This window comes from Rhinopithecus bieti, unplaced genomic scaffold (genome assembly GCF_001698545.2).
Source record: "Rhinopithecus bieti isolate Rb0 unplaced genomic scaffold, ASM169854v2 scaffold_52883, whole genome shotgun sequence".
NCBI lineage: Eukaryota > Metazoa > Chordata > Mammalia > Primates > Cercopithecidae > Rhinopithecus > Rhinopithecus bieti.
This window is the reverse complement of record NW_016820884.1, coordinates 700,817-714,264: the sequence shown is the minus strand read 5'-3', so window position 1 is coordinate 714,264 and position 13,448 is coordinate 700,817. Positions and strand designations below refer to the sequence as shown.

Sequence of the window (13,448 nt, the reverse complement as noted above, 5' to 3'; positions counted from 1 at the left end):
AAAAAAAAAAAAAAAAATTGTTTATAATTTATTGCTGTTCTTGACTGTTTAGTCTTTAAATTGTCCCAGGTTTGTACAGAGGAAGCCACTTGGGTCTGGCTTCTGTGTCCTTAAGACATGACCCAATTGGTTTGTTCTTTTTTTTTTTTTGAGCACGTCATTGTTTTCTGTCAAAACAAGATGTTTACAGTCTAACCCAGGCCTGGACTCAGCCAAGTCTCTGAAGGGACTCAGTTCTTTTTAGTGGAGAATGGTATTAGCGACCAATATCTGTGCACTAGATAACGTTCATTGCTACTGAGTGTTCCTCTGTTGTGTGAGCCTTTAATGAAATTGAACACTGGCTACCATGAGTTGCCAAGTTAAAATGCCATGACTTTGCCTTTTAGCCTATGGAAAAGTTGTAGCTACCTGTCGGTGTTTGTTTTAGCAAAGTAACTGGGCAAAGTTTTATCAATTGCCTATCAATTGTGTTTAAAGGAGAGAATGAAGATAGTTATGTGAATACAAGCAGTGTTGGTTAATGAGATTTTGAGGGTTTTTGGCTTTTTTTTTGGTACTGTAATAATTGCTACCTAATGGAAAAGTAATACCCTGTAATAACACTCAGTTTTTATTTAGTTTACTTAACTCCTTTGTTTCACTTTTCCCAAATTTGCAGTGGGTATAAATCCTGTCATTTTGTCAGACTGGGAAATAAATTTGGGAAGACCTGTGAAACTTTTATGATTCTGGATTGAAAGGTAGTTTTTGTTATAATTTCACAATTCTTGGAGCCTACAAGAATGTCTTTACATAAAATATGTGACTGCAAGATATAAAAAATAAACTCAGAAATCTACATTTTATACTTTTTAACTTCAAATATTTGATTATAAATTATTTGAGTAGATATTTCTTGGAAACTTTTTTCTGAAATAATTTCAAGTTTATAGAAAAGCTGTAAGAATAGAACAGATATTACATCTTATAAACCTTAAGCCCCTACTTTCCAACTGTTAACATTTTGCCATATTTGCTTAATCATTCTGTCTGTTATCATTTCTTTCCTGAACCATTGGAGAGTAAATTGTAGGTATTACATCCTTTTTTCTAAGAACAAAGGTATTCTTCCATAACCACAGCATGATACCAAAACCAGGAATTTTAACATTGGTCCCATGTTAATCTGTAAACCTCATTCAGATTTTGCCAGTTGTCCCAATAATATCCTTAATAGCAGTATGTTTTTATTCAGGATTCACTCCAAAATCATGTATTGTGTTTAGTTGGCAAATCTTTTTAGTCTTCTTTAATCTGGAACAGGACCTCAATCTTTGTCTTTTGTTAGTGACGTTTTCTGAAGAGTTACAGGCCATTTTTTACACAGATGCCCCTTCAAATTAAGTTTGTCTGATGTTTTCTTATGACTAGATTGAAGTTATGCATTTTTGTTAGGAACGTTATAAGTGATGCTGTGTCCTTAGTGAGTGCTATGTGAAATGTGATGTTAGCGTATTTCTCTATGGTTATTTTTACGTTTTTTTTTTTTTAATCACTTGATTCAGGTGTTACCTGCCAAAGTTCTGCTTTCCCCTTTGTTATTTATAAGTGGTAAGTGAGCATTTCTCCAACATCTTTGTTGCGTTTTTAGCAACTTCCTTAACATTTTAAACATCTTTTCTGTTTTCCAGTTTCTCAGAAAACTCAGAAAAGCACATGATGTATTAAAATTCCATCTAGGAATAACTGCCATTAAAGTTTTGGTGTCTCCCTTTCTGTCTTTTCAAGTGCAACTTACTAGTCTAGACAAAGCAGGTTTCTCAGTGAATAAAACATGCTCTAATGGGGTGTACATCCTGGTACATTATAATAGTAGTCATTTATTGAATATTATGTGCCAGACACTTGATATGGGTGCTTTCCTTTTATCAATCACTTAATTCTTCAAAACGACCTTATGAGATAAGATTGATAATTCTTGTCCTCCCTTATGGCATAAGGAAGTTAAACAACATACCTCAAGTTAAACAGATATAAAGCGATATACCATACTGTGATAAAGACACAGGCAGGTTGGTGTCAGTGATCATCTTCTTAATCACGGTGATACACTAACAAGTTATAAACTAACAAGTTAACTCAAGGTGGTGATAATACTGAACTGCTGTGAGTAGAACTATGACAACACTGTTACCTATAATCTGGGATGGTTTGTACTTGACTAGCGTTTTGTCTTATAGCAAGACCTCCATTCTTTCTGTAAGTGATGATGTCTCTTAAATGGGCCTGCCATGACCTTCCTTGGTCCTTCCTGTGGAAATTCTCCCCCTTTACCCTCTCCTTCCCTTCTGCTGACCTGTTCTCAGTGGTGTGCTCGTTAAAAAGAAAAAAAGAAAGCCCTGATTTATAGCATTTGCCAATTTCAGTGGTGTAAATACTCCCATAATGGTTGATTTCAGGCTATCCATGCCATATTACGAATACAGATTTGACAAGAGATATGAGTTGTGAAGACATCCAGCAGCACACCATTATGTGGAATTTCTGCTGTCTGGATACAATAGATAGAAACCTCCAGAGCATAGAGTATAGTACGTTGTGGTAAATACTTAAAAAGTGATAAGTTTTGAATATTTATGACATTTGTTTTTAATGCAGTTTACTTAATTATAAGCCAATATAATGTAATTTTTAATAATAGCTATGTTTAACAGAATTCCTTGCAGAATTCCTGAAAATTTAACAATGAGCACTCATGAGTCTCCATAAGCCAACTCCAGTATACCACTGACTTTGCTGCTGACTGGGCCCACCTTTGAAAATCTATGGCTGACACTTTCTTACTATCTAAGATGACATTGATGTCATCCTGTCTTTCACCCTCCTACAGGGCTTTCTATCTCATTCTCCTAATCCGTATCTACCCCTTTCCCTGTCCAAAGCCCTTTTTTGTCCATTCATCCCTGCATTGTAATTTGCCTCTTCCCATCCCCCAAATACCTTTCCCTTTCTCATCGCACTTCTTTTTTTTTTTTTTTTCCATCAAGTTACTTTTCCCAGTTAAAGGAAAGCCTCAGACCACTAGTATCTTGGGACATGGAGAGTCTCCCAGCAAGATGTTGGGTCTCATGAGGAGAGGAAATCTTTTGTCTAGAAAAGGAAAGTATATTCTTAGAATTCCAGGGTAGCAATCTAAGTGAAAAAAAATTTTTTTAACTTAATATATAAAGGAAGTTACAGTGCCATTATTATAGTATGTAGCTACTCTAAGAATTACTTCAGGATGGGGAAAAGTGAGACCGTGGCTACCATTTAAAATCACATTGTAGAGTAACTCTTTTATAAAAACCTGTTTTTATTTGCAAATAAGTGGTTGATAGTGATATTTTACATCACAGTTTATTTATATGGGGGTGGGGGGGCTAACCTATATTTACAGAATAAGGGCGAGTATAGATGTCTTTTCCATTAGTTTTTGTGTCATCTGTCAGCAAAACTAATTAGGACCCTGAAAAAACTGTCAGTTTCAGGGAGACATTTCTCACTAATGATGAAACATGGAAAATATCTGTGTAAGAGGATCACACTGTTTCTTAAGTTCAGATTATTGGAAGAGAGTGGTGATGTAGGTGTGTACTCTTCCTGAGGTTGGGTCAAACTAAAATGATAATTGAGAATGTCTTGAAAATTACCCTTGTTAATAAGGTGATCTATTTTATTTTATTTAGAAACATGGCAGACTTGTTCACTTTGTAGCCAGACTGATGCATCTATTTATTCTGTAGACTGGTCTTTTCCAGGCACAGCAGAGTAATTTATTAATACCAGGATATTCTTTAAAGATGGTAGGATTAAAGCATCACAACAAAAATTGTTACCTAGATCTGTTTTTCCTTGTTATTTTTTCATCACCATTCTACTCATTTAATCTTTCAAATCCATCTCAAGAATAGGTACCTGGTTCTGCTGGAGTAAAATGGGAGTTAGTGGCTGAAATGCAGTTTGTTATTTGCTCTCAGTGACTTTATCAGTGTGCAGAGAATACTCCTTCAAGGAAAACAGGTATTTTTGATTCCAGATGCCTTTTGAATCTAAATTTCAAGTGGCTTTGAAATGAATGGAGCTTTTGTGTTCTCTTCTATTGAATTTTTTTTTGTCATAAGGTAGTGTGACTTAATATTAAAACAGAAACAAAACAAGAAAACTACAGACCAGGAGCAGTGGCTCATGCCTATAATCTCAACATTTTTGGCAGGCCTTGAGGATCACTTGAGGTCAGGAGTTTGAGACCATCCTGGGCAACATACGGATACCTGATCTCTACAGAAAATTTAAAAAGTAGCCCAGCCGGGCGTGGTGGCTCAAGCCTGTAATCCCAGCACTTTGGGAGGCCAAGACGGGTGGATCACGAGGTCAGGAGATCGAGACCATCCTGGCTAACACTGTGAAACCCCGTCTCTACTAAAAAATACAAAATACTAGCCGGGCGAGGTGGCGGGCACCTGTAGTCCCAGCTACCTGGGAGGCTGAGGCAGGAGAATGGCGTAAACCCGGGAGGCGGAGCTTTCAGTGAGCTGAGATCCGGCCACTGCACTCCAGCCTGGGCGACAGAGCAAGACTCCGTCTCAAAAAAAAAAAAAAAAAGTAGCCCAAAGCAGTGGCGCATGCCTGTGATCCCAGCTACTTGGGAGGCAGCAGGGGGAGGATCACTTGAGTCCTGGAATTGGAGGCTGCGGTGACCCCTGATTGTGCCTGGCACTCCAGCCTGAGCAACTAAGTGAGACCCTGTCTCAAACAACAACCAAAACCCTAACTATTAAATATAGGTATTACCATTCAGGACATAGGCATGGGCAAGGACTTTATGTCTGAAACACCAGAAGCAATGGCACGCAAAGCCAACATTGACAATGGGAATCTAATTAAGACTAAAGAGGCTTCTGCAGGGCAGCAAAAGAATCCTACGTCAGAGTGACCCAGGCCAAGCCTACAGGAAATGGGAGAAAATTTTGGCATCTACTCATCTGACCAAAGGCTAATGATGCCAGAACGCTACAAAGAACTCAAACAAATTTACAAGAAAAAAACCAACACAGCCCTAGTGCAAAAAAGTGGGGGCAAAGGATATGAACAAGACCATTTCCTCAAAATGAAGACATGCATACAGCGCAATAGATACCATGAAAAATGGCTGCGTCATCACTGGGGCCCATTAGAGAAATGCAAATCCAAATAACGCACAAATGAGATACCATCTCACACCAGTTACGAATGGCAATCATTAAAAAGTCAGGAAACCAAGCAGGTACTGAGAGGTGTGGAGAAATAGGAACCACTTTTTAGCACTGTTGGTGGGATTGTAAACTGGTTCAAACCATTGTGGAAAACTAGTAATGGGGCGATTCCTCAAGGATTTAGAACTAGAAATACGCATAATGGGGGACCCAGCCATCCCATTACTGGGTATATACCCAAAGGATTATAAATCATGCTTGGCTATAAAGACACATGGGCACCATATGTTTAGTTGTGGCAGGCTATTCACAAAGGGGCAAAGACTTGGAATCAACGGCCAAAGGTTCATCAGTGAGGGGGGGGACTGGATTAAAGAAAATGTGGCACATATACACCATGGAATACTATGCAGCATAAGAAAAGGATGAGTTCATGTTCTTGCGTAGGATGCGTGGAATGCAGCTGGAAAAACGCATCCATTCTCAGGCAAACTATACAAGAAGCAGAAAACCAAACACGCCGCATATTCCAGCTCATAGGTGGAATTGAACAACGAGATCACTTTGGACTACCTGGAAGGGGAAGCATCACACAACGGGAACCTATTATCAGGGGAGGAGGGAGAGGGGAAGGATGGGCATTGGGAGTTATACCTTGATGTAAACTGATGAGTTGAATGGGTGCTGACGAGGTTGATGGGATGCAGGCACACGCAACATGGCACAATATCATATGTATAGAAACCCTGCACGTTTGTGCACATGTCCCCTAGAACTTAAAGTAATAATAAAAAAAAAAAACAGAAAATATATGAAAGCAGTTTAAAATTTACTTGTAAAAAAGAGGTTCATATTGAAAGCATTGCTAAAAGGATTTCATCTGCTTATAATTAGCCACTTCCTCTGTCCCCAAAAGAAGGCCCAGACATCACTAGTATCTTGGGGCACAGAGAGTCTCCCAGCAAGATGTTGGGTCTCATGTGAGAATGAAATTCTTGATCTTGAAAAGGAAGATATAGTCTTAGAATACCAGGTTAGAAATCAAAGTGAATTTGTTTTTTTCTTTTTTTCCTGTAAAAGTCCAGATAGTAAATAATTTAGGCTGTGGGCTAAGTTCTCATGTAATCATTACCTTCTATGGCCCATTGTGGTGCAAAACTAGCCGTGAATGGTGGGTAAATGAATGGTCTGAGTTCAATTAAACCTTTATTTATTGACAGTGAATTTGAATTTCATGTAATTTTCACGTTAAAAGGATTAAAAGGCCTTCTTTTGTCCCTAACCCTAACCCCCACCCCCACCCCGGCAAAATGTAAAACGGGATGGTGGGAGGCTGGAATTTACGTGTGGGCCATAGTTTGTCAACCTATGCTGCAAAGGATGGAACTTTTCATTTGTACTTTTTTCAGGCTATGAGGATATTTCAGTACCTTGAGAAATAGACTCTTCTCATACACACTGCAAACATCTTCTTAACTGGTTGCATTATGCCAAAGGAGATTACACATATTACCAGGCTAAACTTTTCAAAAATGTTTCCAAGAGAGAGTCTTATAAACAAGACAAAAGTCTACTTCTGAGTAGTAACTGAAGTCAGTGATAATTCTGTTTTACCAGCTGTGATATTCCTTGGATTAGGATACTGTTGAATGCTCCACTGTGATAGTCATAGTAGTAGTCATGGACCCGCTGGAGCATGTTTTGTTAATAGACCTGGTTCCTAGGTTTGACTTGATGGTTTTTGCTTTTTAGTGTTTAGTAAAAAATTACCTTCTGCTCAGTTATACTGCTGGGCTTAGTAAATTGTGACCACAGGGTGGTATGGTTCTCTTGTTGGCGTTAATTGTTGCTAAAATTGAAAGGAAAAATCTTCTGTACATAATGAGAATTTACTCCTCTAATTATGAAGCTAAAATGGTTCGGCCTTCTCTAAATTGATTTTTCTGTAGTGCATTATTAAGATTTATATAGTATTACATCTCAGTGCTTTAAACCTTGATGCTTTGTAGTCTTTTGTTATGGTTACAACAGGAATTGTATAGTTTGTAATTGGGAGAATGCTAATAATTAGGACAGTATTTCATAGAATATATTTAGCCACTGGTCTTGATTAAAAAAAGAAACACTATATATAAAAACTACTAAAGAGTATTTACAGCTGGCTACGGTGGCTCACTCCTGTAATCCCAGCACTTTGGGAGTCTGAGGCGGGCAGATCATCTGAGGTCAGGGTTCGAGACCAACCTGACCAACATGGGAAAACCTTGTCTCTACTAAAAATACAAAAAAATTTAGCTGGGTGTGGTGGTGGGTGCCTGTAATCCCAGCTACTTGAGAGGCTGAGACACGAGGATCGCTTGAACCTAGGAGTTGGAGGTTGCAGTGAGCCGAGAGCATGCCACTGCACTCCAGCCTGGGCAACAAGAGAGAAACTCCGTCTTACAAAAAAAAAAAAAGCAACTGAAAGACAAAGATGTCTTACCTTCTACTAGTTGCAAAGTCATAGACAAAGTTATTGGCCCAAGATTTTTTGTCTCATTTTTATGGGATTAATGTAGGGATAGATAAAGAAGAGTAGGAATGTCAGATGGTTAGGAAATACAAATTATTAGAAAAGTAGCCTCCTATTGAAATAGGTTAAAAATATTATAGACGGAGAGTTGAACATGTTCCAGGAGCTTTCCTATACAGTCATGTGCTGTTTAAACTATGGGGATATGTTCTGAGAAATATGGTATTAGGTGATTTTGTTCGTTGTGCAAACATCATAGCGTATACTTACACTAACCTGGATGTTGTAGCCTGTTATGCACTTAGGCTGGAGCCCAAGCTGGTCTTCTTTGCACTCTCCCCTTTCCAGGCAAGCCTATTGCTGGAGAATGTATGGACTTGGTAATGATTTATAGGGATATAGAATTTAGAGAATTATTGTCAACTGGAACACAGGAGTTAAGAAGCATTCTGAGTACAAGGGTGTGATCATTTATTATACCCCCTCCATCCTGTCTGCCTTATTTTTGGATTTTCTTCTCTGTCTCCCCGCCCTTCCCCTTTTAACCTTACCAAAGTCAAGTAAAGTTTTCCTTCATCTTGTTAGTTAACTTATTTGTCTAATCACTTCCACTAAAATGTAAATTTAAAGAAGAGAGAACGATCTTATTTTCAGGTTTATTCTGTATTGTGAATGCCTGGATAATTGCCTGGCACATAAGTGCTCAATCTTTATACCTGTTTCAGCTTACTAGAATGGGGGCATGGATTAGACAGTATATTTGATTTTCCCTTAAATATAATGTTTGATAAAGATAGGCTGTGAAGAGGAACCTTACTAATGTAAACTTGCTATATTGTTTCCTTTCCTAGGGCGATTGTGTTGTTACAGTGCTGCTTGCTGAAGAGGACAAAGTTGAAGATGATGTAGTGTTTTACTTGGTATTTTCGGGTTCCACCCTCCGTCACTGTACAAGTACTCGGAAGGTCAGTTCTGATACATTGGAGACCATTGCTCCTGGTAAGTATTTGAATGGGATCCTTACTAGCTTTTCCTAGTTCTTAAACACTTTTATTCTATGTTTATTAGTATAGAGTGACAGGAAGAGTGAAGTGTAGGCAGTTTAAAAAAATTTATTAGTTTATAAAGCAGTTTGAATATCTGGTCCTGCTGGTATTGGAGAAGATTCCCAGTTTTTTATTGCTGTGCCGTTTTATATGTATTATTGTTGTGTCAGCCACCTACCAAATTCTGTAAATTATAACTTATTTAAGAACTGGGATTATGACAGTTGAAAGCTGGTTTATCCTCCTACTTGGTAAAAATGATGTTGAAAATTCAAGGATTTAAAGATTCTAGAGAGTCTCTAGGTATATTATTTCCAAATTTTTATGGACAGGAAATAAAAGAAGGCAGTCAGGATAGATACCAATTGCTTTTCTGAAGAGTATTAGGTATCCTTCCTTGTAACCCACAGCTCCAGTCATCTTGTTTCCTGTGATGTGTATCACATCAGAAAGACTTCTCTGGAGGTCTGCTCTCTAGTAGGTGCCATCCAGTATCACCATTACTGAACATTTATTATGTGTTGGTGGTGGGGAGAAACAGCTTCTTAACCTAGGTATAATTGATCAGTCCGTGACTCAGTTCTCATTAGGAAAGGAATTGAGGCAAGTTTTATAAACATAATACTTCCTATACTAGGAGCACTTTAGGGTTAAAGTTTGAGGACTATGTGTTTGTATACCTGTGTGTGCATGTGTATCTAGAAAGGGCAGATACAAGGAGGCTGCAAGCAGATAAAAGGGAAAAGGCAAATATAACAAGCATGGCCTGTGTCCTAACTGTGATCCTCAGTCACAGATCCCAACAAAGTCTGTTCTCTTGGTGGAGAGGGATGTACCTCAAAGCCCTTATGCCTTTGCTGGTAAGGTCCTTAAACCAGGATGGGCAGCAGGCAATTACTTTCCCAGAGTTGCTGAACTTGTATGACAGCCTGCTCTAAGTTTGTACCAAATCCTTGAACATTGTCCTCAGCCTACCTTTCTGAGCTCTAGTTCACATTTCTTCCCTTGACTTTGATTCTAGTACCTCTCTATATATGTCTATATAAGTACCCTTGCCCTGCCTACCCAAACGAAGCAGAATGTATGTTAGACTCTGCTCCTTTCCTCTAATTTGGTCCAAATCCTGGGAAATCATTCCTAACCCCTGTGCTTTGGCCCTGGAATCCTACCTAGTACCTGGCTTTTCTTTCATTTTCTACTAATTGTCTCTCCACTTAGCCACATTCCAGTATTTTCCATCATGCTTATGAGGTCAGATAACTCCTCCCTTCCCATTGGCCTGAACATTCTGCTTCCTACCTGAATTTAGTCAGGCAGCTGATAATGAGGTACCTCATCACAGCAGAGGTGACAAAAGGATTAGAGTCCCTGAAAGACCTTCTTTTACCTCTGGAAGGCCAAATGGAGAGTAAGACAACACTTTTAACATATGAGCCTTGATATGTGTGCAAGGGTACCAATGAGATCCTTAGTTGGTGTAGTAGAAACTCTATTAACTAAGCAAAGGAGATTCCTGACCAGACCCTATTGCTCTACTTATCGCATATGAGATTCTTCTGGTTATTTGTCTTTTTCAGCTACTGTCATTTGGCTTAGTTTGGTAATTTATTGTGGAGGGGTAGAGATAGAAGCATTTTGGGGGTTAACTTGTTTGAATTTCTTGTTTATATCATGGGATAAATTCTTTAGCCTGGACCTACACGTCTTTAAATCTGCCTTTGTGGACTTAGACTTGTGCCTTCCCTTCCTTCAGGCCCTTACTTAGCTATCACCTCAGTGAAGCCTTTCGGTCCAGCTTATAAAAATACACAGCTGCCTCCTCTCCATATTCCCTATCCCCCTTTCCTGCTTTATTTTTCTCCATTGCACTTTTCAACTTCTCACATATATTTTACTTATTCACCTTATTTATTTTCTATCTGCCCCAACTAAAGTGTCAGCTTTATGAGGACAAGGATTTTTGTTTGGTTTCCTCACTGGTATATGCTAAGAAGTCTTGTTCTAGGAAACTGTCACTTGATAGAACAACATTTCTACTGTGTCACACATCCTGCTTCCCAGAAGCTGCTCTTCTAGAAAGATGTGTATGTATGTGAATACACCCATACTCAAACTCACATGTAACCCCCCTCCCCGCCCTGTTTTTTTTTTGTTTTTTTTTTTTTAAATAAATCCGAAAGGAGTCTCTGGCTTCTTGAGTTGCATTTTTAGCTTGGAGAAGGAGTCCGATGATTTTTATGCATCAGTTAGCTGCATTAATAGCCTCAGACTTCCTGTTTGCTGAGAGGAGTGTTAGATTAGTCAAGAATCTTCATGGAAAGTCCAATCTTCGTGGAAAGTCCATGCAGTGCACTGTGCATCCCAGTTCCTGGATAAGTGTGCATGGTCTGTTTGTTGCAGCAGCTACTGCCTACAGGGATGTCTCTGCACTCTTTGTGCTTATGTTGGGACGAGCTCTGCAATTCCTAGTCATTTTGGCTAAGAGAAGAAACAGAGCTTTGTGCCTTGTTCTTGCCCCCCACCCCCCACCCCAAGAAGGAGTCTTGCTCTGTTGCCCAGGCTGGAGTGCAATGGCACGATCTTGGCTCACTATAACCTCCATCTCCTGGGTTTAAGCAATTCTCCTGCCTCAGCCTCCTGAGTAGCTGGGATTACAGGCGTGTGCCACCATGCCTGGCTAAATTTCGTTATTTTTAGTAGAGGTGGGGTTTCACCATGTTGGCCAGGCTGGTCTTGAACTCCTGACCTCATGATCTGCCCACCTTGGCCTCCCAAAGTGCTAGGATTACAGGCATGAGCCACTGTGCCCAGCCTCTTCTTGCTTTTATTATTATTATTTTTTTATTTTTCATGTTTCATCCAGATTGCTGGCTCTGATTTTTCTTTGAGTTCTCTGTGTGTTTCACTGTGTTTTGTAACATTTTAGTTTTTCCTAAAACCAAAGGATTGATTAACCCTCAAAGGGCAGCTACTTTTCGATGTTAGTCTGTAACCTTTTATCAAATCAATATTTCCCTAAATAGGGTTGGCTCATAGACATTCTAAATTATCTCCTAATAAATTGTTTTGACTTCGGATATTGAAATTGCAGGCCTATTTCCCACCCATCTCTGTTTTCTCTCTTTTTTTTTTTTTGCATGCTTTGTAGTAAGTCCTACATTGAAGTGTATGTGTCTGTCTATCCCTCCCTCCTGCCTCCTCCTTCCCCATCCCCCCCCCGTGTGTGTGTGTGTGTGTGTGTTTGCATGTGTCTGTAATTACAAAGAAGTTGTAAAGACCTTTTAAAGTAGTTATGAGGTGATTTCCCCTCCTTTTTAAAAATGAAGTATTTTAAGCATAAGTAGCTAACATCTTAGACAGTTTAGGTGGAGACTTTGACTTTTCTATTTTTATGTTGAATTTTTTTTTAATTTTTTTATTTTTTTATTTTATTTATTTATTTTTTTTTTGAGAGAGTCTCGCTCTGTCACCCAGGCTGGAGTGCAGATGGCTGGATCTCGGCTCACTGCAAGCTCCACCTCCCGAGTTCACACCACTCTCCTGCCTCAGCCTCCCGAGTAGCTGGGACTAAAGGCACCTGCCACCATGCCCAGCTAATTTTTTTGTATTTTTAGTAGAGACGGGGTTTCACTCTGTTAGCCAGGATGGTCTCGATCTCCTGACCTTGTGATCCACCAGCCTTGGCCTCCCAAAGTGCTGGGATTACAGTCGTGAGCCACCGCACCCGACCTGAATTGTTTAAATGTTTACAGTGAGCATGTTATTTGTATGATACATAGTAATTTTCGATGAAAACATTTTGATTGCTGAAAAGAATGTCTTCTTTTTTGAAAATAAATCCATCTTTATGTTGATTAACACTGGAGGTCAACCACAGCTTTATAATAAAATATTACATTCAAAACACCTATGAAAGTAGCTCGTTCAAGAATATAATTTGCTTTGAAATGTAGCTTGAGATGGAAATATACTTCTAATAATGAAAGGTGTTGCCTTAGTAATAAATGAAAATGATATTCCATTATTATCCCTTCATAGAAAACAAGTAAAATCCTAAATGACATTTTAATTAACCAGTGATTTTTCTCGAGAGAGAAAGCTGAGATTTGTTTTTTTAAGACCTAGGTAGGATTGGCAAATAGTGTACAGAAATCTGGACATCCTTTGAAGATAATTGTTGGGGTGAGATGGGGGCATAGAGTACTGTTTTATTGTGTTCATTTTTATTAATGAAACTGTGAATTTAGACCAAGTAGTGATTTCAGAATAGAAGGTGGAACAGGATGTTTAGTGGGTTTTGTATACTATTTTTGTAAAAGACTTTGGTGCAGAATCTTTCATAAAATGAAATCTTTTTTCAGCCATGTCTGTTGTTTATTTTTAGAATTCACAGCAAGTGTTCTTGTTTGAAGAACTGCAAACCTTTACTGACTCCAAATTTGACTCGGCTCTTTTATATTTTCCTTTTCTTTTTCACTGATAAGGGAAGGTACTTTATAAAGTAGATTTGTCATTAAAAAAGAAAAAAAGATGGCCGGGTGCGGTAGCTCAAGCCTGTAATCCCAGCACTTTGGGAGGCCGAGACGGGCAGATCACGAGGTCAGGAGATCGAGACCATCCTGGCTAACACGGTGAAACCCCGTCTCTACTAAAAAATACAAAAAAACTAGCCGG

At 38.9% G+C, this 13,448-nt stretch overlaps 1 protein-coding gene across 10 annotated transcripts in view; it reads left to right on the top strand.

Moving 5' to 3' along the window:
• Window positions 1-13,448, top strand: part of AKAP13 (A-kinase anchoring protein 13) — a 377,174-nt gene that overhangs the window by 133,208 nt on the left and 230,518 nt on the right. For all 10 annotated transcript variants that reach the window (XM_017860016.1, XM_017860015.1, XM_017860014.1 and 7 more), the window contains exon 3: window positions 8,580-8,727. In XM_017860016.1, the coding sequence (XP_017715505.1) occupies window positions 8,580-8,727 (148 nt within the window). The remainder of the gene's footprint in view (window positions 1-8,579; window positions 8,728-13,448) is intronic.